Source organism: Mustela nivalis (genome assembly GCF_964662115.1).
Source record: "Mustela nivalis genome assembly, chromosome: 16".
Lineage (NCBI taxonomy): Eukaryota > Metazoa > Chordata > Mammalia > Carnivora > Mustelidae > Mustela > Mustela nivalis.
The window spans coordinates 1,341,734-1,369,419 of NC_139035.1; the positions used below are offsets into that span (position 1 = coordinate 1,341,734).

General features: G+C 41.1%; 1 protein-coding gene across 3 annotated transcripts in view; it reads right to left on the reverse strand.

Annotated features, from left to right (window-relative positions):
* Nucleotides 1-27,686, reverse strand: part of NME7 (NME/NM23 family member 7) — a 279,199-nt gene that overhangs the window by 47,762 nt on the left and 203,751 nt on the right. For all 3 annotated transcript variants that reach the window (XR_014303906.1, XM_082702768.1, XM_082702770.1), the window contains one exon: nt 15,838-15,945. Coding sequence is in view for 2 of the 3 variants with exons in the window: in XM_082702768.1 (XP_082558894.1) it covers nt 15,838-15,945 (108 nt within the window). In the remaining variant the exon portion in view is untranslated. The remainder of the gene's footprint in view (nt 1-15,837; nt 15,946-27,686) is intronic.

A 27,686-nucleotide genomic window follows, 5' to 3' on the forward strand; every position in this document is an offset into this window, starting at 1 on the left:
AACCAAACCAAACCAAACCAAACCAAACCAAACCAAACAAAACAAAACCAACAAGAACACTCTATCCAGCAAGATGATCATTAAGAGCAGAAGGAGAGAGGGGAACTTGGATGGCTCAGTCAGTTAAGTGTCTGACTCTTGATTCTGGCTCAGGTCATGATCTCAAGGTGGTGAGACAGAAACCTGCATCAGGCTCCATGCTCAGCATGGAGTCTGCTTGAGAATCTCTCTCCCTCTGCCCCTCCCCCTACATGTGCATTCTCTCTTTCACTCTAAAATAATAAATAAATCTTTAAAAGAATTTTTTAAAAAAGAATAGGAAAGATAAATTTCCCAGATGAACAAAAGTTTACAAAGTTCATCTACACTAAACCAGACTTACACAAGTGTTAAAGGAATTCTTTTTTTAATGTTTTTATTTATTTATTTGACAGAGACACAGCGAGAGAGGGAACACAAGCAGGGCGAGTGGGAGAGGGAGAAGCAGGCTTCCTGCCAAGCAGGGAGCCTCGTGTGGGGCTTGATCCCAGGACCCTGGGATCATGACCTGAGCCGAAGGCAGATGCTTAATAACTGAGCCACCCAGGTGCCCCGGGAATTCTTTAAGTAAAAAGAAACAGCCATCACCAGAAGTAAGAATATTATGAAAAAAAATTTCACAGGTAAGCAAACATATAGTAAAGGTACAGATTAACCACTTACAAAGCCAATATGAAAGTTAAAACACAAAAGCAGTAAAATCAATTTTATCTATAAAAATTAGGAAAGAGATACACAAAACAAAAGGTTGTAAAATATAACATTATATACATAAAATGGGGAGGGGAGGTAACAATTTAGTGTTTTCAGGACGTGTCTGAACTCAATGTAAAAAGAAAGGAATCCAAGCTTAACACTAAAGGATGCCACCAAACCACAAGGGAGAGAGCAAAAGAAGGAGAGATAAAAACAGCAGAACCGCAAACAACAATAAGAAACGAAACAACCAAAACCCAGAACACGATATAACGGCAGTAAGTACAAAGCTACCAACAATTGCTTTAAGTAGAAATAGACTCACTGCTCCAAATGAAAGAGAGAATGACTGAAGGGATTGGGAAAAAAAAAAAAAAAGAACCAAAAAATGTGCTGCCCACAAGAGACTCCTTTCAGACCTAAAGACACACACAGAGGCCAATAGTGAAGGGATGGAAAACATACTGCATAGATGGAAACAAAAAGTATATAAGCAATAGTTCCGCCAGAGTAAACGTGTATCAGATATAAGCGATACTTCCGTCAAAGTAGACTGTGAACCAGAAACTACAGCAGAGACAGAGAGCAGCCCCACAAGGTAACTCTAAAGGGAGCGACCCGACAACAGAATGGAACAATGTGAACATCTATGTAGCCAACGGACAAGCACCTAAGTACATGAAGCAAACATTAACAGACAAAAAGGGAGAACTTGATAGTAATACAGTAATTGCAGGGAACTTTAACATCCCACTTACATCAATGGATATATCGCCCAGACAGAAAATAACAAGGAAACAGTGGCTTTGAGCAACACATTAGAGCACAGGGACCTATACACAGATACAGAACATTCCACCCAAAAACAGAATATACATGTTTTTCAAGTGCACATGGCACATTTCCCAAGACAGATCACATGTTAGGCCACAGAATAAGTCTCAACAAATACAAGACTGAAACAATATCAAGCATCTTTTCCAACCACAACGGTAGAAACTAGTAATCAATTACAAGAAAAAGTTGCGGAGAGAACAGACACATAGAAGCTGAACAGCACGTTATTAATCAATTAACGGGTTAACCAAGAAATCAAAAGGAATAAAATAATACCTGGAGACAAATGAAAACACAAACACAAGGGTTCAAAACCTTCGATGAAGCAAAAGCGATTCTAGGAGGGAGATTTATAGGGATCCAGGCCTATGTTGAGAAAAATAAAAATCTCATATGAACAACGTAACTCCACACCAAAGGAGCCAGGGAAAACAAGCCCAAAGCTAGCTGAAAGAAGCACATCATAAAGATTAGAGCAGAATAAATGAAATAGAGGCTACGAGACAATAGGAAGGACCGATGAAACCAAGAGCTGCTCTTTAAACAGAGAAATAAAATCGACAAACCCATAGCCAGACTATCAAGAAAAAAAGAAACACAAATAAATAAAATCAGCAATGAAGGAGGAGAAATAACAACAGGCACTACTGAAATGCAAACATTCATAAGCGAATAGCATGAAAAGTCACCTGCCAACAAACTGGACAGCCTAGGAAAAATGGATGCATTCTTAGAAACATATAATCTTCCAAATCTGAATCAGGAAGAAATAGAAACTTTGAACAGACCAATTACTAGCAATTAAATCAGTAATTAAAAATCGCCCAACAAAATCCAGGACCCACAGGGCCTTATAGATGAATTCCAGCAAACATTTAAAGCAGAGTTAATACCTATTCTCAAACTATTCCAAAAATAGGGGGAAGAAAGATTCCAAATTTATTGTATGAGGCCAGCATTAATTACCCTGACACCAAACCAGATAAAGACATTGCAAAAAAAAAAAAAAAAAAAAAAAAATTAGAGCCAATATCCCTGATGAACATAGGTGTAAGAATCCTCAGAAAAATATGAGCACACTGAATCTAGCAGTACACTAAAAATATCATTTCCCACAATCAAGTGGGACTTATTCCCAATATGTAAGGATAGATCAATATTCATCAATCAGTGTGATACATCCCTTTCATAAGAGAAATGATAAAAAGCATGTGATTATATTAATATTAAGTGCAGAAAAAACATCTCACAAAATACAACATCCATTCATGATAAAAACTAAACAAAGTGGGTTTAAAGGAAACATGCCTCAACATAAACCCACAGCTAATATTACTCAACGGTAAAAAACTTAAAGCTTTTCCTTTTAAGGAAGTCCACTCTCACCACTTTTATTCAACAATGTACTAGAAATCCTACATGCAGCAATCAAGACAATAAAAAGAAATAAAAATTTGGTAAGAGATAAGTAACACTCACTGTTTTCAGATAACATGTTACTATACATAGAAAATCTGAAATACTCTACCAGAACACTATCAGGTCTGATAAATGAATTCCGTAAAGTTACATGATAGAAAGTTAATATATAGGAATCTGTGGTTTCTAACTAGTAACAAAATAGGAATAAGAGAAATGAAGAGTACAATACCATTTAAATTTGCACAAAAAATAATAAAATATCTAGGAATAAACTTAATCAAGGAGGAGAAAGACTGGTACCCTGAAGACTATAAAATATTGAAAATATTAAAACTGAAGATGACACAACAAATAGAAAGATATACCATGTTCATGGACTGAAAGAATTAATATCATTAAAATACCCATACTACCCAAAGCAATGTACAGATTCAATACAATCCCTATCAAAATACCCACAATGTTCTTCACAGAATTAAAACAAGTAATCCTAAAATCTGTATGGAAACACAAAATACCTTGAATAGCCAAAACAATTTTGAGAATGAGGGTCAAAGCTGGAGTTCTCATAAGCACAGATTTCAAGACATACTAAAGAGCCAGAGCAATCAAAGCAGTATGCTACTGGCACAAAAGTAGACACAGAGATCAAGAGAACAGGTAGGGAGCCTAGAAATAAACCCATGTTCATGTGCTCAATTAATCTATCATGGAAGAGACAAGAATAAACAATGGGGAAAAGGCAGTCTTTTTAGTAAATAGGGTTTAGAAAACAGGACAGTTATTTGCAAAACTGGGCCACCTTCTTCCAACACAAAGAAAAATAAACTCAAATGGGGCGCGCCTGGGTGGCTCAGTGGGCTAAAGCCTCTGCCTTCGGCTCAGGTCATGATCTCAGGGTCCTGGGATCGAGCCCCGCATCAGGCTCTCTGCTCAGCAGGGAGTCTGCTTCCTCTCTCTCTCTGCCTGCCTCTCTGCCTGCTTGTGGTCTCTGTCTGTCAAATAAATAAATAAAATTAAAAAGAAAAATAAACTCAAATGGATTAGACTACGTGTGAGATGTGAAACCATAAAAATCCTAGAAAAGAACAGAGGCAGTGATTTTGCTGACACTGGACATAGCAACATTTGTTTTTTAATAGAGAAGTCTCCTCAGGCAAGGGAAACAAATGCGAAAGTAAACTACTGGGATTGTATCACAATAAAACACTTCTGCACAAAGGCGCCTGGGTGGCTCAGTGGGTTGAAGCCTCTGCCTTTGGCTCAGGTCATGATCTCAGGGTCCTGGGATCAAGCCCTACATCGGGCTCTCTGCTCAGCAGGGGGCCTGCTTCCTCCTCTCTCTCTCTGCCTGCTTGTGATCTCTCTCTCTGTCAAATAAATAAATAAAAGCTTAAAACAAAAACACTTCTGCACAGCCAACAAAACCATCAACAAAACAAAAAGATAACCTACTGAACGGAAGAAGGCATTTGCTATGACATATCCAATAAAGGGGTTCATACCCACAATATATAAACAACTTCTACAAGTCAACAGCAAAAAACCCACAAACAATCTGATTAAAACAGGCAGAGGACCTGAAGAGACATTTTTCCAAAGAAGACATCCACACGGCCAACGGACACATGAAAAGGTGCTCGACATCACTGATCACCGGGGAAATACAAATCAAAACCACAGTGAGATCTCAACCTGTCGGAATGGCGAGTGTCGAAAAGACGAGAAAGAACGGTGTTGGCGAGGATGTGGGAAAAAGGGAAATTCCCACGCTGCTGGTGGGGACGCGAATCGGCGCAGCCACTGTGGAAAACGGTATGGAGGGTCCTCAAAAAATTAAAAACAGAAATACCATATGGCCCAGTAATTCCTCCACTGGGCATCTACCCGAAGGAAACAAAAACAGTAAATGGAAAAGATAGATGCGCCTGTGTTTACTGCAGCATTACTGGCAATAGTCAAGATATCAAAGAACTCAAGTGTCCATCGATAGACAAACGGAGAAAGAAGAGGCAGCATCTTTGAACAGTGACCTGCTACAGCGCCACAGAAAAGCACGAGATCATGGCACTTGCAACAACGTGCACGGACCCAGAGGCATAATACTAGTGAACTAAGACAAAGAAAGACAAATACCACGTGATTTCACTTACATGTGGAATCTAAAAAAACAAAACACACAAACAAAAACCAAACACCGACAACAGACTGGTGGTTGCGAGAAGGTTGTGGGTTTGAGAAAGGACAAAAAACTGGGGAATTCAGAGGTATAAACCTCCAGCTATAAAATAAGTCACGGAGATGAAACGTACAGCACAGGGACGATAGTCAAGGACACCGTGATAAGGTCGTCTGGTGACAGATGGTAGCAGCTCCACGCGGTGAGCATGGAGTAATGTATGTGTACACGTGAATCTAGTAAGACATGATAAGGTAACTGCACTTCAATAAAAAAATAAAGTGGCATCAATCACACTAAATACTTAAGTCCATAAGGCTTGTCACCTTCTAGATTGAAGATAACCAACGCGAAGAAAGCTGGAGCCGGGGCTGTATCTGAGAACGGGGGACCTACGGGCCTGAAAACTCCCTGCATGGAATGCGGCAGTGACAGCCCTGACAGTGACCGCCTGGCTATGACAGCACCAGTGGATGGAGACACTTCTGTGAAGTGAACAGTTACTATGACTATTGGGAGCAAGTTTTTCTAAGACTTTGTGAGTAGAGATCCATTACTGCTGTGAACGGAAAACTAAATTCCTACGTGTGCTCAACAAGAGACATACAAGGGTCCCTTGCTTAGGCAGTGTGTGGACCACCTGGGGTAAAGTAATCAGAGTACTCCAGCAGGAGGGGCTCTCCACGTGACAGGGCGGCAGGAACCGGAAACTGCTCCTTAGACCAAGATTCCTTTATCTGAGAAAATATCAATTCTTCACTACTAACTGGGCCATAAAGAATTAGAATTTGATGGCCTAACACTAATTATATTTTCAGGATATTTTTAAGGTTAATGGAGAGACTCTCAAACTACTACCTTTGAGAGGACAAAAACCTGTGCAAACCATCAGCTTTCTGCACACACAGAGCTCAGGTTTTAGCTGTGCATAGCCAGCAGGGACACAAGCAGTAGACTTTTCCGACAACTGGTAAATGGAGGAAGTAGGGGGATGTGGCACTAGAAAGTGGGGCGCACCTCATCAGGGTATGACACCTCAGCTGCGTGGAAAAAGAAGTGGGATGGAAGCACGCTGTCCTCATTCATGAAATGCTCCCCCAATAGCAGACATTGACTAAAAGCCTGTGGGATGCTAGGCAGGGGCTAGAGATTCTAAAGTCTGAGAGATCCAGACCCTCAAGGCACTTACACAGTCAGCAGCGGGGAGAGATATGGCTCAGTCTCTCGCACACCCGTGCATCACATGTCCCTGTTAAGTGGTGAGTGCAAAGCTGAAGAACCTGACGAGGACTGTTCTCAGCATGAGAGACCAAGGCCTCTGTCCTTGTCAGCCCTGAAACACATTAATACGTGTGTGTGTACACACACACACACACACACAGCCAGGCCTCTAGTCATTCCCGGAGAGGGTGTATGGCAGCCTCAACACGGAAATGTCCAAGAAATCCAGGTGATCAACCAGGTCATGACTGGCTCCTTCCCAGGAGGCCACAGAGCCCCCCAGTCAGAGGCTGGCCTGCCCTGGAGGCATTGTAACACTTGGTGGCAGCTGAATCCATCGCGAGGGGCTACAGATCCCTTCAAATCCCAGAGGTTGCCACTGTTTCCAATTCTAGGGCCTGGAAGCAAGATAACCTCTTGGCCGGCCCACTGACAGGGTCTAGGTTTCCTCAAAAGCAGAACCACAGCCAACTTTTCTCCAAAACATACAGCAGTTTCCAAATGCAAGTTTAATGGTCTATATCAGAATCGCCTGATCAATGTAGCTCCAAAAGCATGCGGGGGCCACAAGGCAACCCACTAAGACTGTTGGTGAGGATGAAATGGCGGAGCCTGGGTTCTGGAGGCTGTGGAGCTGCTCTACCAGGCCGACTGCCCAATTCAAACCACTAACTATGGGGCAGGAAAGCAACTACTAACTGGAAGAGGGAGGCCGTTCTGGTCACCTATTTACCCTCATCTTTTTACTCCCATGGCTCTGGGGTCCCTCTTCCCTCCATCAGTCTCTCACTGTCCTTGCTTCCTCCAGCCCCTCAGTCTCAAAGTAAACTGCCTTGAAACCTGCACTTCTTCACCAGGCCCCCAGCCTTAAATGAAACCTGGATATCCCTGAAGGCATCACGTCTTTGGGGCCGTGGGTGAAGGACTGTAGAAGTAGGAAGTGGACTCTGACCTCTGCCATCTGGCTAGATAATTCATTTCTCCTTGTTGCTGTCACATCACAGGTTCACTAACTCTACTTTCGCTGAAAACTTTAGGCTTTAGGGGCACCTGGGTGGCTCAGTGGGTTAAGCCTCTGCCTTTGGCGTGGGTCATGATCTCAGGGTCCTGGGATGGAGCCCCACATCGGGCTCTCTGCTCAGCGGGGAGCCTGCTTCCCTCTCTCTTTCTGTCTGCGTCTCTGCCTACTTGTGATCTGTCAAATAAATAAATAAAATCTTAAAAACAAAAACAAAAAAAAAACTTTAGGCTTTGGATCACCATTTTCCTCTCCACTCCCAGCCGTGACACAGGGACTTGAATTTCGTTCATCACTGAAGGCTCCACAACTCTGGTGGTTTCCATTCCATGCTGGTCCCCTCTTCCATGGCCACACCCTGAACCTTACCATCCACGAGGAGCTCCTCCTCTGAAGTTCTGATCGGAGACGAGTCTAGGCTGACCACAACTCCCACCTCTGGTGTTCCAGGACCCCGTCCATAAGCCTCAGAAAGGCTTCCAGTTCCTCGGACTTTCTTTTATTCCAGCACCTCCTCCCACCGTATCTTCCATGACACATGACTCATAAACCTCCTCAGTGGTCTTGCTTTGTGCGCCCACCTGCCAAACCTTCACGCTGCTCCTTCCATGTGCATACAAGGAAAACAGTCAGTTCATGACACACATAGTATCTCAAATCAGCTGAGTCCTAAATATCACCCAGAAATCTGTATTTTATGATCAGCTCTTTCTCCATGGCTGTTTCAAACCTTCTCCACTGTCCTTTATTCAAATTCCTGGTGGCAGATGTTTTGGAGCTTGGACTAATAATAGGGTGTCCATGCTCCATATCATGGAGAAGTCACTGAATATACACAGCACACGTGTTCTGTGTTGTACCAGGAGCCGGGGAATTTCCCACACATACTTTCAAACATTAATACTTCTAAGCAGTGTGAACAATCACACTATGTAGGTTGTAGAAAAATTATACAGAAGATCAGGTTAGGCTTTGCCATCGAATTTATGGAAGAACTCTGGTTTTCAAAATTTGGGTATCACAGACAACGACGGTAGCCTCCATCACCTTCACTTGGAGAAGGGAGTTAATCTCATCTCATTGCCACGGCTACCCTCCACATCCAACTAGTCTCTGAGGCTGTCAGTTCAGCCCCATAAATGTCTTCTGAAGCTCAGTGCTTTGAGCTATTCCTACTATCACATCCGTTCAGACTACCAGAATCTTGCCCTAAATTACCTGCACAACCTTCTACCGGTCTCTCTCCCTCCAGACTGACTGTCTCCCCTTATCCTCCCTAACCCGTTGATCTCTTCTCCTGCAGTCAGAGTGATCCCTGTGACACAGATATGACTGTGCTAGTCCCCTGTGTAAAACATTTATTTGGATTCCTCTTGCCCTCTGGATAAAATTCAGATGTCTCAACATTTCACAAGGCCCTTGATGACTTTCCTAGCCTTAACTCGTCATTATGCACCTCAAGGTCAGTCTCAGCCTTACCAAACTATTTTTAAATCCCTTAGAGAAAGCTGTTTGCTTTTGTCTTTGAACAAGTTGTTCCCTCTTTGACGATGTACTAGTAAAAACCACAACTCTTCCTTTGAGATACAAACTAAAACTAAAGATAAATTATAAGAGTCAGTGTGTGCAGAGACCCATGCTAACCACGGCCAAGAAATCCAGGCTTGTCCAATTAACTTACTCCTACACCTTGTTTACTTCTGGTTAATGCTTGATTAATTCTCTTCCAGAGTATACTAGAACAAGAATTAACACAGAAATAATTATATATCCAATTTTAGATTTGTTTTGCTTGACTATTTGTATCTACAACGAAATATTTTATAAATGTTTTAAGACACCTGTTTATTTATTTTAGTGAGAGAGAGCACGTGCAGGTGTGGGGAAGGGCAGAGGGAGAGGGTGAGAGCGAACCTCAAGGAGCTGAGTGTGGAGCCCTACACCGGGTTTCATGTCACAGCCCTGAGAATGACCACCCGAGCTGAAATCAAGAGTCTGATGCCCAACTCTGAGCCACACTGGTGCCCCTATTTTATAAACAGTAAACATTCTTTTTTTATAACCACAAAAGTGATATAACCAATTTACAGAACATTTGGGAGACCGAAAGAGAGGGAAAATCCATATTTTCATGATCCTAAGAAACAAGGACCACGACTGCAGTCTCCTGCGAGGTGAGCTCCGTGAGCGCGGGGCTGTGCGTCCCTGCTCGCTGCTGCGTCCCCAGCGTGGTTTTTGATGTTAAAAAGTGTAACTGGAAGAATAAATGAAACAAGATGGGATTGGGAGGGAGACAAACCATAAGTGACTCTTAATCTCACAAAAAAACTGAGGGTTGCTGGGGGGAGGGGGTTTAGGAGAAGGGGGTGGGATTATGGACATTGGGGAGGGTATGTGCTTGGGTGAGTGCTGTGAAGTGTGTAAACCTGGTGATTCAGACCTGTACCCCTGGGGATAAAAATATATGTTTATAAAAAATAAAAAATTAAAAAAAGAAAAAAAAGAAAAAAAAGTGTAACTGGATGAATGAATGAATGATGTGTCATTTTGATGAGCAGAATTCAAAATTCAAACATATTTTCCATTGTCTACCTATTTAGCAACTTTGGGAATTTCAATTTCTGCACATGTGAAGTGCTGGTTCTTCCCGCGAAGATAATCAGAAAACGAGGGTCCTGAGAACGGGCTGGGGAAGCACCGTGAGCAGCGCAGTGGCTCTGGGGAAGGTGAGGGAAGGAGAGCGCGGAACCGGGAAGTGCCGTGAGCAGCGGAGGGAGCAGAGCAGGGCTGGCAAGGACACCGGGTCGGACACTGGGTCGCAGACCTCACACAGCAGCACTCTGCTATCGCTCTATACGCTGTTCAGCAAAGTCAGCGTGTTGGTGTCTTGTTAGAAATGTGCACAGAAACCATCTAGAAAAACTTCTGGTGAGCAAAGGTTTAAATGGGCCAATTATATTAATCTCTGCCTGTTACTGTCAAAAGTACCAGGGCCCCAAAAGTCAAGGAAAATCGGAGGGAAGTTCTACATTGAGAGAAACTAAGCAGAGAACGGAACGCCATGAAGGCTCCTGACCTGGACTCTTCTGCTACTAAAACACATCATGGAGACAGGGGAGATATTTGAGTGGAGTTTAAATTTTTATGATGACAATGTATCTGTGTTCATTTCCCGATCTGGGTACTCATAATGTGGTTGTGTAGCAAAATGCCCCTTTATGTTAAAAAAATATATACACTGAAGTACTCAGAGATATGGGGCATTATGGTGGCAGCTTAATCCCAAATGTTCCTGAAATTTTTTTTACTCTACTTACAACTTTTCTATAAGTTTGAAGTTATTTCAAAAGAAAAATCATTAGAATCTCTAAGGATAGCTCTGGGCATTGGTATTTTAAAAATGGTCTAGGCGATTCCTATATGCAACCGAGGCTGGACTCCATTGCTGAGGTCTCCACCATCATTTAAAAAAAGGTTATATACTTTTGCACAGAGTGCGTGAACCATAATTTATCTCATGAAACCCTTCCCTCTTTTTCCTCAAAAATGATTAATGGAGGAGCTTTTATGTGCTGGGCAAGACAGTCTTATGGGGACATATATATGAGCAAAAGACAATGGGCGATAATAATAATAATTGCTATCTCTTGTTGCGCAATCACTCATTGTTGGACACCGTGCCATCTGACAGGCCAGGCAGTTCATCTTATGGAAGGAGGAAACCTGGATCGATGAAATGAGTAACTTGCCCCAGGAGCAGGGCTGTATCAGCTCTTGGCTATGCTACTGTGTTAGCAGGAAGCAAAATGCTAGGCAAACACACATACGGAAGGACCTCTGATGCAGACCACAGGTATCCAAAAAGCCTTGTCAGAGGAGGGATCATCAGATATACCTTTGACATGCATGTTATTTCCGATTTAATTACCCTACATACTCCTTCAATGAACATCTGTGCAGATAACTTTCTATTTTGCAGTCCTGTGGCCATCTCCCCCTTTGGTTAGATTATAAGAAGCAGAATTCTGGAACAAATGGGAAAAACCCATGGCTTACATACCTGTTTCCATGTAGCTACCAATAGCAATATAAGGGTAAAGCTGTTTAACCGTAGCTTTACCAGCAGCAGACAGTGATACTTAAAAAATTCTTTGTCCTTCTAGTATCCAAAATCTTATCAAACTTATCAAAGAACAAATAATCCAGCCAAGAAATGGGCAGAAGACATGAACAGACATCTCAGCAAAGAAGACATCCAGATGGGCACAGACACATGAAAAAGTGCTCCATATCGCTAGGCATCGGGGAGATACAAATCAAAATCAGTGAGGGGCACCTGGGTGGCTTAGTCGTTAAGCGTCTGCCTTCGGCTCAGGTCATGATCTCAGGATCCTGGGATCGAGCCCCGCATCGGGCTCCCTGCTCAGTGGGAAGCCTGCTTCTCCCTCTTCCACTCCCCCTGCTAGTGTTCCCTCTCTCACTGTGTCTCTCTCTGTCAAATAAATAAAATCTTTAAAAAAAAAAAAAAAACAGAAAACAAAAAACAAACAAAACCACAGTGAGATACCACTTCACACCAGTCAGAATGGCTAAAATTAACAAGTCAGGAAATGACAGATGCTGGCGAGGATGTGGAGAAAGGGGAACCCTCCTACACTGTTGGTGGGAATGCAAGCTGGTGCAGCCACTCTGGAAAACAGCACGGAGGTTCCTGAAAAAGTTGAAAACAGAGCTACCCTATGACCCAGCAGTTGCAATACTGGGTATTAACCCTAAAGATAAAAACGTAGTGGTCCGAAGGGGCATGTGCACTCGAATGTTCATAGCAGCAATGTCCACAATAGCCAAACTATGAAAAGAGCCTAGATGTCCACCAACAGATGAATGGATAAAGAAGATGTGATACACACACACACACATACTATGCAGCCATCAAAAACACACAAAATCTTGCCATTTGCAACAACATGGATGGAACTAGAGGATATTATGCTAAGCAAAATAAGTCAATCAGAGAAAGACAATTATCATATGATTTCTCTGATATGAGGAATTTGAGAGGCAGGGCAGGGGGTTGTGGAGGGAATGGAAGGAACAAACCAAACGAGATGGGATCAGGAGGGAGACAAACCATAAGAGACTCTCAATCTCATGGAACAATGGAGGGTTGCTGCAGATGGTGGGTAGGGATAGGATGATTGGATTATGGACATCGGGGGAGGGAATGTGCTATGGTGAGTGCTATGAAGTGTGTAAGCCTGATGACTCACAGACCTATACCCTTGGGGCAAATAATACATTTTTTGTTAATTTAAAACATAATTTAAAAAAGTATTTGCCCGTAGTAAAAAAACTAGTACTTCTTTGATTACTAGTTTAGCTATACATTTTGCCATTAATGCTTTCTTTAAAGTTCAAATTTAAGATCTTTAGAGTTACTGCTAATCAGGGATATTACCAGTGAAATAACATCATTGAATGTCTCATACCACAGATGCTGTCATTTATTCCTACAATCACAAAAATGGGTATGTCACAATTAGGAGCATCCAAATACAGCAGATTCTATATTCATGCTAAGATACTTGACCTCTGAACCTTATTGTGAGCTCAATGAGGATAGGAGATATGTCTCCTTTTGATTCTGAAATCCTATCACAATGTCAGCAAGTAATACATACTATAATCATTTGCTATGAGAATAAGTACCTAAAACAGAAGGTGAAAAAGTATGAATTGAGACCGTACCTCCTAAGGTCTATACATGACACAAATGAACTCAGTTCAGTAAACATCCCATGAGGAAGAGATACGGAGAAGCAAACTTCCCATTTCCCTGGCTCCCACGTATACAGAAAGCCTACAATCCCAGTGTGCCAATGAGAGTTCTGGTTTATGCCTTTTGTCCTAGCATCTTCTCTGATTGGAACTGCCTTTCAAAAAGGTCCTCGATTAGACAATACATGTTATGATCACCCTACATCAAAGACGCTTCCTTCATGAGTAGCCGCATAAAGTGCTTCCCTGATCAGAAAGCTGGTCTTTCCACATCACTCTGAATTTTACCTTGAAGACCTATGGACAAATAACTGCTCTGGCTTCTAAGTGCTTTTATGATACTTTACCATTTAAAGCCATGTAGCAATCCACAAATTGTTAATCCCAAAGGGAAGAACATCCCTCGGTTACATCAGAATTCCTTATTCTATTTTGCTGATCAAAGGGAGGCATGGAAAGAAGAAGTCGCTTATCCAAGGTCGCATCAATCATGAGTCTCCAGCCACATGAAAGGAGGCTGCTGAAGCCCCAACCTCTGGGTTCTGGTTAGTTTTCTAAACCACACAGTCATTAACTTACAATTAAATCTCCTGTGCAGTTAGGTTAGAAAGATTTTAATCATTTAGTAAACGGCTTTGTAAACTATAGGTGGTAGGAATCCACTCCAAGTTGTACAAACACAATCAAGGGCCTACCTTGATCATATTTTTCATGGACATAAGTTTGTTTTTTTTTTTTTTAAGATTTTATTTATTTATTTGACAGACAGATCACAAGTAGGCCTAGAGGCAGGCAGAGAAAGAGGAGGAAGCAGGCTCCCCGCTGAGCAGAGAGCCCGATGCGGGACTCAATCCCAGGACACTGGGATCATGACCTGAGCCGAAGGCAGAGGCTTTAACCCACTGAGCCACCCAGGCGCCCCTGGACATACATTTCTTGATTAACATTTTGGTCTCACTGAACAACAGTCTGTACTCAAACCTGCCCTACAGATCTGAAACTATCATAAGGTGAAGTGAAAATTTATAAAACAGGTGAAAATTTTAAATACACATACTACTTTGGGTAATTAAAAAATGAAGTTTGTTACAATTTTATAGTTCACAAGTATGTCAAAATTCATAACAGAGTTCATAGTTTGGTAGGATGACACTCCCACATTATTGCTGGTTTACCACATTAACATCGTGGCTTATAGCAGAAAACCTCAATGGAGTTAACACACTCATTCTCCATAGCAACAAGATAAAAAACTGATGGGAATAAATGCAATGCACTGCGTCCAAGCCCCCGCGGAAAACAGACGCTGTGCTTGCACGAAAGGCGAGGCGTCCACCAACACAGAAGGGAGGTCACCGGTACAGCCGCATCAGTCCCACACTCGTTCACAAACATACCGTCAGTCGGGCCCCATGTGCCTCCTGTGGGAATGGGGTAAAACACTGGCTGAACGCATGTGACGTTCACGAGAAGGAATACATTTAAGAGAATAAGCAAGGAAACCTTTCGAGGTATAAATAAAGTGCAATACTGGAAATAGCCTTTGCCGGCACAGGCTGACGGCATAAAACCGAAAGTTTGGAAACAGACAGACATGGGTGAATACTTAGTAAATGAAAAGGAACGATGAAAGCACGGAAGGGTTTAACGACGTCGTGACAGCCGCCTAGTCCACGCCTGCCGAACTCCAGGTGCACTGAATGCTTCCGAGTCAGAAAATGAAAGGAAAATATGGGTGAAGACCTTTCTACGTATGACTTCAAAGGCAGAAAAAAACCGATTGATAAATGTGACATAAAATAGAAATAACACTCTCTAAGATACATAGACATACTGAGGATATCCATCATTTCTCTGTCATTTATGCCATAATCACTAATTTATCATGTGTCTTCATTTCAGTTCAGTTCCTTCTGACATATAAAAGTTAAAAAAAAAACTGTAAAACTTAAAAAAAAACTTTTTTCTTTAAAGTTTTTTTTTGCTTTTGGGCTAGAAATGACCTTTTAAAAACCAAACCAGACTGGGGTGCCTGGTGGCTCAGGCAGGTGAGTGTCCGACTCTTGATCTCAGCTCAGGTCTTGCTCTCAGGGACATGAGTTCAGGCCCTGTGCTGTGCTCTGTGCTGGGTGTGGAGCCTTATGCCAACATATTCGAGTTGCTTTGGAGATTAAAAGAATTACTTGATATAAAGCATTTATGTATCATGCTAGAACCCAGCATATAAAGAGTCAGTAAATGGTAACTTTTACTTTGAATGTTATTGCATGTTGGACTTCTCAATTTTGTTGATGTATTTTTATGACTAGAAACTTCTGGTAATTAAAAATTTTAAAAACTTCTGTTTTTAAAACAAATTTCACATTATTTAATGAGTGCTATAGCTTCTCATTTTTTAAATTACTTTTCAATGTATGCATTAAAACATTGGCCCATGTATGCCAACATATGCCAATCACAGACATACCTTAATTCTCTGTGACTGGTATATGTGGCATTGTACAACCTGGTCATAGTTCCAGTCTGAAGTGCTCAGGTGGCCAGGTAATAGTATAATCCAAGAATATTAAAACGTTTCTTATGAACCAGAACTGCTGAGATGATGAGTTTGAAATATAAACAGGATGTTTGCTCTTCTTTATCTTACCTCTAAGAGGCCGTCCTCTGGTAGATCGGTACAGTGAACGGCATTCTGGATCTTAGTTTTACCAAAGATGGCTCGGAGGGTTCCAGGGCGTAAATGCCGGGCAATTTCCTGTTAAATACACATTCACATATAAAGTCAGTCATTCAGTGTCAATAAGGAAAACACCAGCTACATGAAGCTCTTGAATTATCTGCTTATGAAACACATATATGCATAGATGGCACTGATTATTTCTGGAAATAGCATGAATGTATTAAAACTTTGAGCAATGAAACATTTCAGGTCACTCAGAAGGCTTTTTTGTGGCCTCATGTAAAGTCTGGAGGGTAACAATAACTACATCTGTTTATCAATAGATCATGGAAAAATCACACAAACCAGGAACCTAGTCTATTAATGTGAAAGATTTGTAACCTAACAACTTGATTTACAATGAATTAGTTTGATGGCGCTGATTTTAAAAGATTTTTCAAAATGCTCCTGTTGCATCAGCTTAGTACCAGCTCCCATTAGAGGAAAGAACGGGTTACAAATAACTCAAAACTATAAGAGAAATAAGAGGTTAAGAAATTAAAGATGGGGAGTATTAATGACCTACTTTATTAGCTTTAACTTATTCTAAGTGAAACATTTCCAAAACCTATATTTTAATTTTGACATATATATACAAAAAGCGTATTTAATACATATGAATATTTTTTAAAAGGGGAATAAATACCTGTGTACCCACTACTTAGCTGAAGTAAAATAACACAAACACTTAAAAGTTCCCCGTATGAGATTTCATGCAGACTCTGTTCTATCCCACCCCCCTCTACCCAGAAGCACCTATTAGTCTTGATTTTATTTAAAGATTCCTTGGTTTGTTTAGTTTTCAAAACACTGTTTTTCGGATTTGTGCATGTTGTTGTGTTCAGCTGTAATTCGTTTTTATTACTATACGAACCCAATATGCGATTGAGCACATTTTATCTATTTTCCTCCTGATGGACATTCAGCTCATTTCTCCTCTCTCCTCTTCTTGCTTTTGACAGACACGCACACCCAAAGTCATACACAATTCTGCTACAAGAATTCTAATGTGTAGTATGACGCGTGTGTACAAGAGTCTTCTCTGGATTAGGGCAAATGCATATTCAATCTTATGAAGTACTGCCAAACCATTTTTTAAGTGCTTGTAACAATTTGCCCTCAGTCATCAGTGCACAAGAATTCCCACCACCCACGTCAAAATCCACACTTGATATTGGCTGACTTTTTAATGTTGCTATTCTAGTGGGTGTGAAATGGTGTCTCGTTGTGCTTTTGGCTCACATTTCCCTGATTCCTACAGAAGGCTAATGTCCTTTCATATACATCCGCTGGTATAAAATGCTTATTTTTGTCTTCTTCCATCCATTTCCTACTGGGTCATTCTTATTTTTTTGATTATTATTCTTATAACCTGAATTCTACTTTTTGTCACTTTGCACAATCCTGCAAATATTTTTCCTAGCCTGAAGCTTGTCTTTGAGTTTTCCTTAGTAATTTTTTATATACAACAATTCAGTAATGTGGCAGAATACAAAATTAGTGCACAGAAATCAGTTCCTTTCTTATACACTAACAATGAAAATACAGAAAGGGAAATTAGAGAATCTATCCCATTTAGCACAAAGAACCATAAGATACCTGGGAATAAACCTAACCAAACAGGTAAAGGATCTGTACTCGAGGAACTACAGAACAGTCATGAAAGAAATTGAAGAAGACACAAAAAGATGGAAGACCATTCCATGCTCTTGGATCAGAAGAATAAACATTGTTAAAATGTCTATACTGCCTACAGCAATCTGTACTTTCGGAGACATCCTGATGAAATATTCCACCAGCATTTTTCAAAGAGCTGGAACAAACACTCCTGAAATTTGTATGGAATCAGAAGAGACCCCAAATTGCTAAGGAAATGTTGAAAAACAAAACTAGGGGCATCACGTTGCCGGATTTCAAGCTTTATTACAAAGCTGTGATCACCAAGACAGCATGGTATTGGCATAAAGACAGACACATAGACCAGTGGAACAGAGTACAGAACCCAGATATGGACCCTCAACTCTATGGTCAAATAATCTTCGACAAAGCAGGAAAGAAAATACAGTGGAAAAAAGACAGTCTCTTCAATAAATGGTGCTGGGAAAAGTGGACAGCTATGTATAGAAGGTGACACCATGGCCAAGGTCACGTGGAGGTCAAGAGTACTGGGGAAGGGAGGATCTTAGACTGGGAGGCCAAAGTCCTGAATGGGTCAGCTCTATGGATATGACAGTCACTAAGTGATATGGCAGCTGCACCTTCTGGTGCAAAACTGTTGAGCAGTATTCACACCTGTCATTCCACCCCTCTGGCACATTTCAAAGGTGTGTGTTTATTTAATTACTTAAGTCTTCCTTTACAAACTTGCATCAAAGGTCAGTTACAAATTCATTACTTAAGAAAAACCCTTCAAGGGGCGCCTGGGTGGCTCAGTGGGTTAAAGCCTCTGCCTTCAGAAGAGGTCATGATCTCAAGGTCCTGGGATCGAGTCCCGCATCGGGCTCTCTGCTTGGCAGGGAGCCTGCATCCTCCTCTCTCTCTGCCTGTCTCTCTGCCTACTTGTGATCTCTCTCTGTCAAATAAATAAATAAAATCTTTAAAAAAAAGAGATGTCTTTATAAAAAAAACGAAAGAAAAACACTTCGATAAACTAGAGAACTAGGATGGCTGTATATTACATTCAGGTCTTTCATTTGTTCCCCCTAATTCTCCTGACGATTAAGCACCTGATATTACAGACCTTCTCTATTTACGTGGTGGTAAGCTGGCATTCCAGGAAGACGTACTCTGTAAAATCATGAGGGTGAGTACTAATTTGCCTTTTCTTACAATTTCGATTAGGAGGAAAACACTTGAAAAGGATTCCATTCGAGCGCACTGTTTCATGGGACTTTCCTTCACCTACTTTATTCGGCATTCACCATCTTCATTAAAATAGCACTTTCATGTAACTGACTATATGTACAACACCCGAGTTCTAAAGAGCAGGGTGTGTGTGTGTGTGTGTGTGTGTGTGTGTGTGGTGGCTGGGGGAGCGGGGTCATTGTTAATGTATAATCATATCTCACTGTGGTGAGAGAAGGTGTTCTCTTTGGTCATCTTTTGAAGGAGTTTGTTGGGATTTTCTTTGCAGTCAGTTTTAGTCAGTTGTCTCAAGGGCAGCTGGAAAGAATACTGTCACAGGTTGCATTTTCTGGACGCCAACTCTGAGGCAGAGAGCTGCATACAGGAAGTTTACTGGGAGGTGGTCTCAGGATCTACACTCGTGGAGAAGTGAGGAACGTGGGATTGGGCAGAGGAACAAGCTGAAGTGCAACGAGCAACAGCAGCCGCCTCAGACAATCCTACAGGGAGTTCTGGAGCTACGATGACCTTCAGAGTCATCCTGAACGGAAGCAAACAGGTGAGGCCCTGATCTCTCCAAACTGACAAGTCACTGGATATGGGCCACTCCGGGGAAGGGGCCATGACCTTGCGCAAGGCGACTTTCTTTAATAGAAGGCTATACTGGGAAGACTTACCGAATCACTGTGAGCTGCCAACACAGGGCTGGGGAATGGGCACCTCAGTCCTGAAGGTGAGAAAGGGATCTGAGTGGCCCTCCACAGCCTCTGCTGCTTACACACACACACACGCGCGTGCATGTGCATGCTGCATACACAGCATATATGACAAATATGGTGCAGACCACTGCGATCTGATTACCATTCTTTCTAGGTCATGAATTTTTTCTTTTTTGGAAGGTTTTGCATTCTCCCTTCGGCGAGGCGTTGGGTCATTTGCCAGTCATTCTGCTCCAGTTTGTTGACTGTCGTCCACTTCAGTGTGAAGAGCTACTCTTTAGTCGGCTTCTATCTCTTGCACTGTTTTCTCTCCTCCATGTCACGCCTTCTTTCCTTTTGCTATTTCTATGAAATAAATGTTGAAACTTCTGGTTCTATATTTCCTCTCTCTTTTCTTACATACTTTCCATCTAACTGTCTTTTTGTATTATATTCTGGGAGAATTCTTCTGTTTTATCTGTTATCTGATATTTATTTATATTTATTATTATGTAAAACTGATTTGTTTTTAAACTGGGTCCATGGTGCAACTCTACTAATCTATTTTTTAAACTTTAAAAATTGGGTATGGAGCTTGAGAAGTTCTTTACAGGTCTTGGATACTAGTTCTTTCTGTGATAGTGTCATTTGCGAATATCTTCTCCTATTCCATGGATTGCCTCTTAGCTTTGGTGACTGTTGTCTTTGCTGTGCAGAAGCTTTTTATCTTGATGAAGTCTCAAAAGTTAATTGTTGCTTTTGTTTCCTTTCCCTTTGGAAACATGTCTTGAAAGAAGTTGCTGTGGCCAATGTCAAAGAGGTCACTGCCTATGTTCTCCTCTAGGATTTTGATGTATTCCTGCCTCACGTTGAGGTCTTTCATCCATTTCGAGTTTATCTTTCTGTGTGGTGAAAGTGAATAGTCCAGTTTCATTCTTCTGCATGTGGCTGTCTAATTTTCCCAGCACTACTTACTGAAGAGATTGTCTTTTTCCCATTGGATATTTTTTCCTGATTTGTAAAGACTAGTTGACCATAGAGCTTAGGGTCCATTTTTGGAGTCTCTATTCTGTTTCACTGATCTATGTGTCTTTTTTGTGCCAGTACCACGCTGTCTTGGTGATCCCAGCTGTGTAATACAGCATGAAATCAGGTAACGTGATGCTCCCAGCTTTGGTTATCTTTTTCAGCATTCCCCTGGCAATTTGGGGTCTTTTCTAGTTCCATACAAATTTTAGGATTGTTTTAGTTCTCTGAAAAATGCCGACTGTTTTTTTTGGTCAGGATGGCATTTGACGACATAGATTGCTCTGGGCAGCACAGGCGTTTTCACGTTTATTCTTCCAGTCCATGAGCTTGGAATGTTTTACCATCTCTCTGTGTTTTCCTCAATTTCTTTCATGAGTAATCTGTAGTTTCCAGAGTATAGATCCTCTACCTCTTTGGTTAGGTTTATTCTTAGGTGTCTTATGGTTTGGGGTCGTGTTTAAAATTTTCAGTATCTATAATTATTTTTTTATGGGTCTGACATTCCCTAAATCTCTCTGAGGGTACTGACTCTTATTTTGAAGATTGTTAGCTCTATTAATTTGCTTTCCTTAGGCACTGGTTATGTGACAGTTCTGGATCCACAGTGCCATCTGCTATGTTAAAGCACACTCATCTTACTGACATTCTCTGTTTGAGCCACCTTCAATTCACTGTTCATGCTGCTAACAATTTGCACCTACAATGCAGACATTATCATGCTACTCACTTCTTATGGCCTATGCTCCTTAGTGTGGTATCCAAGGGCCTCTACATTTTGCCCAGATCTACTTTGCAGGCCTCATTCACACCTTCCTGAAAGCTTAAATCCCACTAACATCATCTCTTCTATAAAACTTAACTTGATTTCTTCCCAGAGTAATCTTCCCTTTTCCATTGTTTCAACGGGAATTTATGCTCCAATTACAGACCTCTGATTCACACTTCAAATGGTTTGTGTGTGTGTGTGTGCTTATTTTAGAAAGTTCCTATTAGACTCTCAACCTTTAACATAATAAAAAACTTCTCTGATATTCTAGGTCTTATTTATAAACACACAGTAAATGTTCACTAAATACTTGTTGACTGACGTAAAATGGCAACATGTCTACTCAGGGAGCCAGGATGGAGTAAGGAAGAGCAAGGGCTGTGGGAGAAGGTTCTGTGCATTTGAATTCTGCCTTTGTCGCTTACTAGCTGTGTAACCATACCATGCTGTGTTACTCAACCTCCCTATGCCTGCTTTACTGTTCTAATTTGTAAAACAGTGATAAGAATAGGACTTAACTACAGTGTTGTTGTAAGAACTGAAGAAATAACAGTATTTAGGGAAGTGTCGCATTCAATAGATAATGGTCAGTAGTTTTATAAATATAACCTTAGAATTTTAAAGAAATTAAGATGAGACACTTCTTAAAGAGACAGAAAAAGGGTATACTTTGATTCTGTACCAAAGATAGTCCAACCAAATATTCACGTACAATTTTTAAAAAAGATTTATTTAGTTATTTTAGAGAGATAGAGAGAGTGCAGGGGGAGCGGCCGAAGGAGAGAGATAATCCCAAGCCGACTCCCTGCTGAGTGCAGAGCCCCACATGGGGATTGATCCCAAGACCCTGAGATCATGACCTGAGCCAAAATCAAGAGTCAGACACCCAACCGAGCCATCCAGGCACCCCTCAAGCACCTTTTAAAAAATATGTAACATCTCTCAAGATTTTTAATGATAATTTTAGAATAAAAGTAAATGTTTAACTCCAGTAAGAAGAATAGATTAGATGATAATCTATAAGTAAACAAATCATAAAAAGTATAAACTCTTTTTACTAGCATAAATTATTTTGTTTAGGTTAATGATAATTATGAAGCATAAAGCTAAAGAACAAGTATTTTCTTCATAACTTCTTTCATTAAAATTGAGGTTTTCATATCAACTTTTTTTGAAAAGGTATTGATACATTGATTTTAGTTTTGACTATAAAATTTCTATATGCCTATAAAAGTAAATAATACTGAAACACTGAAAGTGAAAACCCAGAAGAATCTTCCACAGATCATTCTCCCCTGGTATTTCCTGGCAAATTTTCTCTAATTGTTTCTTTTTTTATTATTTCTTTTCAGTGTACCAGAATTCACTGTTTAGGCACCACACCCAGTGCTCCATGCAATATGTGCCCTCCTTAATACCCACCACCAGGCTCTCTTATTGTTTCTGATAAATTCATGCTCTCCTGTTCCTTGTACACTACAGTGAAAACCATCCCACCAAACATTTCCCTTAATGAAGCAGAAGTGAATATCAGATATATATAAAAGCAACATAAAATACCAACACACAATATTCCTACCATAATTTTTTTTAATTACTGCAGTTTTAATAAGCGACAGATTCTGCTGAGAAAATAAGACTCTCTAAAGCCTCACATTGCACTTAGAAGGTCAGCAGCCTTTCAGACTCTACCAAATTCCTGTCATACCCATTTGCCACTACAGCCTGGCCTGCTGAGCACTCTCAAGTCAAATTCTTGGTTATTATACTCTCATCAGAAGTACTGAAAGTTCTGCTAGGGTAATCCTGCAGTGGGAGAAGAATCCTGGCTTAAAGAATTGACCTCTATATCTAAGACCTGGAAAAAATGCACTAAGGGGATGGTGATTAGCTAAATACTAAAAACAAATTAGAGAAACTTTATGTAATTATTCTATTATTGTGTCCATTATAAATATTTTTGTTTATTGAACTATAAGTCTATCAGACTCATAAAATATGTCTGAACAAAGAAAACAAGTTGCTTCCTTAGAAAGTCATATTGTTTCAGTTCTGTATAATGCAAAACAGATATGCAAGATTGAAAATGACCCTCCACTTAAGAAATGGATTGGGAAGAGATCTGTCAAATTTACTTTTTTTTTTTTTTTTTTTTTAGAACTTTTAAGAAAGATGACTTAATGCTCAACATCACTTGGCATCAGGGAAATACAAATCAAAATCACAGTGAGATACCACCTCACACCAGTCAGAATGACTGATGCCATGGAAATGGTAAGTGTTGGCGAGGAGGTGGAGAAAGGGGAACCCTGCTACACTGTTGGTGGGAATGCAAGCTGGGGCAGCCACTCTGGAAAACAGCATGGAGGTTCCTCAAGAAGTTGAAAATAGAGCTACCCTACAATCCAGTAATTGCACTACTGGGTATTTATATTAAAGATACAAATGTAGTGATCCGAAGGGGCACATGCACCACAATGTTTACAGCAGCAATGTCCACAATAGCCAAATTATGGAAAGAGCCTAGATGTCCATCAACAGATGAATGGATAAAGAAGATGTGGTACACACACACACGAATACTATGCAGCCATCAAAAACCCCCAAATCTTGCCATTTGCAATGACATGGATGGAGCTAGAGTGAAATAAGTCAATAAGAGAAAGACAATTATCAAATGATCTCCCTGATATGAGGAATTTGAGAGGCAGGGTGAGGGATTCATGGGGGGAAAAGAGGAAAAATGAAACAAGATGGGAGCTGGCAGAGAGACAAACCATAAGAGACTCTTAATCTCAGGAAACAAACTGAGGGTTGCTGGAGGGGACGGGGTGGCAGGGTTGGGGTGGCTGAGTGATGAACACTGGGGAGGGTCTGTGCTCTGGCGAGTGCTGTGAAGTGTGTAAGACTGATGAGTCACAGACCTGTACCCCGGAAGCAAATAATATATTACATGTTAATAAAAAAAGATGACTTAATGATCAACTGTAGAATATATTCATGTAATTAGTGGTACATGGTGGATAATTATACCTGGTCATCAGTCTAATTTCCAAAAAATTCCAAGGAAAAAGTCCTCTCAAGCTATAGGGCAACAATGTTGGCAGTGACATAGACAAGTGGATAAATATTAAAGAGGAACCAGCATCAATTCCGTCAGCCACAAAGCTGTGAAGCAAAACAGAAACTCAAATTACTGTTGTCCTCATTTCTCAGAGAACAACGGTGACAGAGCTTAATATTAAAGACCAGAGAAGCAAGTGCCATCATTCAAGTATCAAGTAGTCATGCTTTTAGCCAAGGAGTCCTACAAGAGTAAAAAAAGCACATGCTGAGGGCTCAGCTTGACTTCCCTCATACTTCAGAAACATCCCAGCTGACTCCCAAGCAGCTTTTCCATCTGCATGAAACTTTGTATTAAGTAATGCAGTTGGTTTTATATTCCTGGGAGATGAGCAGTATCAGACTAACTTACAGCTAAAACAGGACAATGGAACACTGGGAGAACTGGGAGCAGGAAAGGGAACCACAAAAGAGATTCAAAGGCTACTTTCTATAAGTCTAAGGATCCTTCTAGAACCCATGTGTTTTGGAGAACAGGTTCTCCGAAAGCATCATCACAAAATTAAACTCAACTACTTACGTATTAATCTCATTGAGTGAGCTGTCAGAATTCACAGTAAATACACTTATCTTACTAGCTCTGGAGACCACATGATTTGCTTAAATATGAGGAGTCATTAAAACACCTGGCTTGTATCTCACGTTTCATTAAGTAGAAATTAGATGTAATATGAATTTATAGAATCTGAAGAGGGTGACAATTAAATGGGATTTCAGGTGAAACATTCAGACAATTCAACCCTGTCTCTTGTACTAGGCTTCAAAGGCCACATGCCATAGTCATCATTTCCTCTTGCTGAGCTGTTTGCTACTTAGCCTAAGATAGGCACTGGCTGACACAGGTGTTCTTTTTAAACAAAAATGATGATCCCTTCATTCTCTTTTAAATAGTTGGGCAAATCTCCTTGCTCACGTGTATGTAAATTACTTTATGGTTTATCCACAAGGACTCATTTGTATGACGTCTGTGAACATACATGTTAGTACAGAGGAAAATGATAAAATTTTTGGTGTATATTTTCCTGTTTTCTCTTTTTCACAAAGCTACACTTAGGAGATTTAACCTTCGAGTATAGTCCTATTACGACTGAGAAACCGGAGAGGCATTCTCCATCTCTCCCGCAAAAACAAGTGCTCCCCACAGTCTACGTCATCCTGATAAAAAACTGCGATGCAATCTTCCTTGATTTTCCTAAGAAGTGGGGCTCAACACTCAGAAACTCTAAAGGAACAAAACAGTGAAACAGCTGGGACCATTCCTGGCACCTTCAGCACCCAAGTTATTATAAAGTCCTGTCTATACAAGGCTGAAATACAGTCCACATCAGTCTTTCTCCTTTCCTCCACTCTGTCACCATGTTCTGTCGCCTAGACTACTGACTTCTTGGATTTCTCTCTACCTGGTTTATGCCGTCTCCTCGATCCTCCACGAAGCAGTCAGGCCAAGGCTACAGAACCAAGCTGAAGCACGCCATTCCCTGCCTGAGCTGCTTTCCGCAACAGAACATCTGAAGTGCGTGACGCGCTCCAGAAAGGCCACAGCTAGGACTCCTGCTCGCTTCTCCACCTGCACCTGAAATAACCCAGTCACTTCCACCTCTTCCGGGTTTCAAAGCCACAAACCTCTTTCCTAGCTCGAGCATGAGAACATGTCCTATTCCCTTTGAATGTTCTGGCTCAGAAGTTTTTCACCCTCTTCTCAAGGAGTTCATGTTCCTAACAAAGGGTCCAGAATAAGCAACATAAGTAAGATCGAGTGGATTCCATACAGCGGCTCTCTCAGTCCTAATTCCATCCTCCTTCCAGATGCAGGTTAGAAATCCACATTACATTCTCTCGACACTCTTTCCGCTCGAGTTCTTGAAGTAAATTATGTCCCACCATTGAGATCCGGAAGGCAGAACTGGACACAGGCCATCTACCTGCTGACGTTGCCTCTGGCTGACAAGGTGGGACACATGAGTGTTTGGAGGCATTGTGGTGGCCAGACTCCATGCCTGAGGCCCCAGATTCTGTGACAGTCAGTGGTGATGGCAGCAGTGGAGGCAGCAGTAGTGATTTCTGGCTTAAGATATAGCTAAGCCACCTTAAGAGGTGAGGTGACCTTGAAATCAACATCTCCAGGGGCCTAACTCATCTTAGTATATACAGGTATACTTCAGATTATAAAAAAGGACAGAGAGTTTGTAAGATTAAAGATTTTCTCTTCTATAGTAGCAACATAAATCCCAGCAGTTAGTGAAAATATCTCGGTGTCCGTAAAGGCCTCCGTTGAGTATACTGGACGGAATAAATGAGGTAATGCCCGTAAAATGTCTAATAGTCTCCGGCCAAATTGGAGGCACTCATCATCTTCATCATACCATAATGAAGCCCTTACACAGTACTTGCATTGTTAAAAGATGTCGTATTTCACATGTACCTAACAACCCCCTGTTAGAGTGACAATGCAGACAGTTTTTACCTTTTATATGTATGGATAACCTGGTTCTAAAGTCTTAGACTTCCTGTTCATCACTGAAGAAACAATGTATCCAAAGATCAACTGCTTTGGGCAAACTCTTAATTTTCTAAGCTGTCCAAGTCCGGCTACAATTCCCTTTAAAGTTGCCAGGAGGCTACCCTATGGCCACAGCTCACCCTCTCACTTTGTTTAACCACAGTGGTCTCCTAACAGGCCAGCTTGCTTCCACTGTCAAACATTTACTTGACATCTGATTCACTCTTGTCATCTGTAAATGCCTTAAGGACAAGGGCTGTGACTTTTGTGGATTCAACACACAGAGAATGCTCATGAAAGAGTCCCTGAGTAACAGTACTAATGACTGAGTCACTGAGTAACGGTACTAATGATTTCGTGCAGAAGTGAGCGCATGAATGAAATGGCTACAGGCTCAAAAATATGCATTTCATTAACTTGGTTAACGACAGGGTGGGAAAGTGAGCCCTCTTGCTTACTAATAATCCAGAAGGCCTTTTGGACATGTTACACTCTTCAGACACACTTATTCTAAGGAATCCTGAAGGAAATCCTTTTGAAATGAAAGTAATAACTCCTTAATTTATCTATTTTGTGAGTTGATGGTTTTGTATACCAGATTCTCTCAAATTAGGGCACCCCTGTTTGAGAACAGAATCAAGAACTCTAAGCACTAATCCCAGAGCTCTGAAAGTGACTTGCTTTGGGAACTTGATGGAGGACAGTCCTACTGTTCCATCACAGACACAGAACACCAGGTGGTGGACACGAAATGAGAGCGGAGCAGTCCAGGGGAGAGGCCTCAGGCATGTCAATGCATGCTCCTAGATGGCCTTTC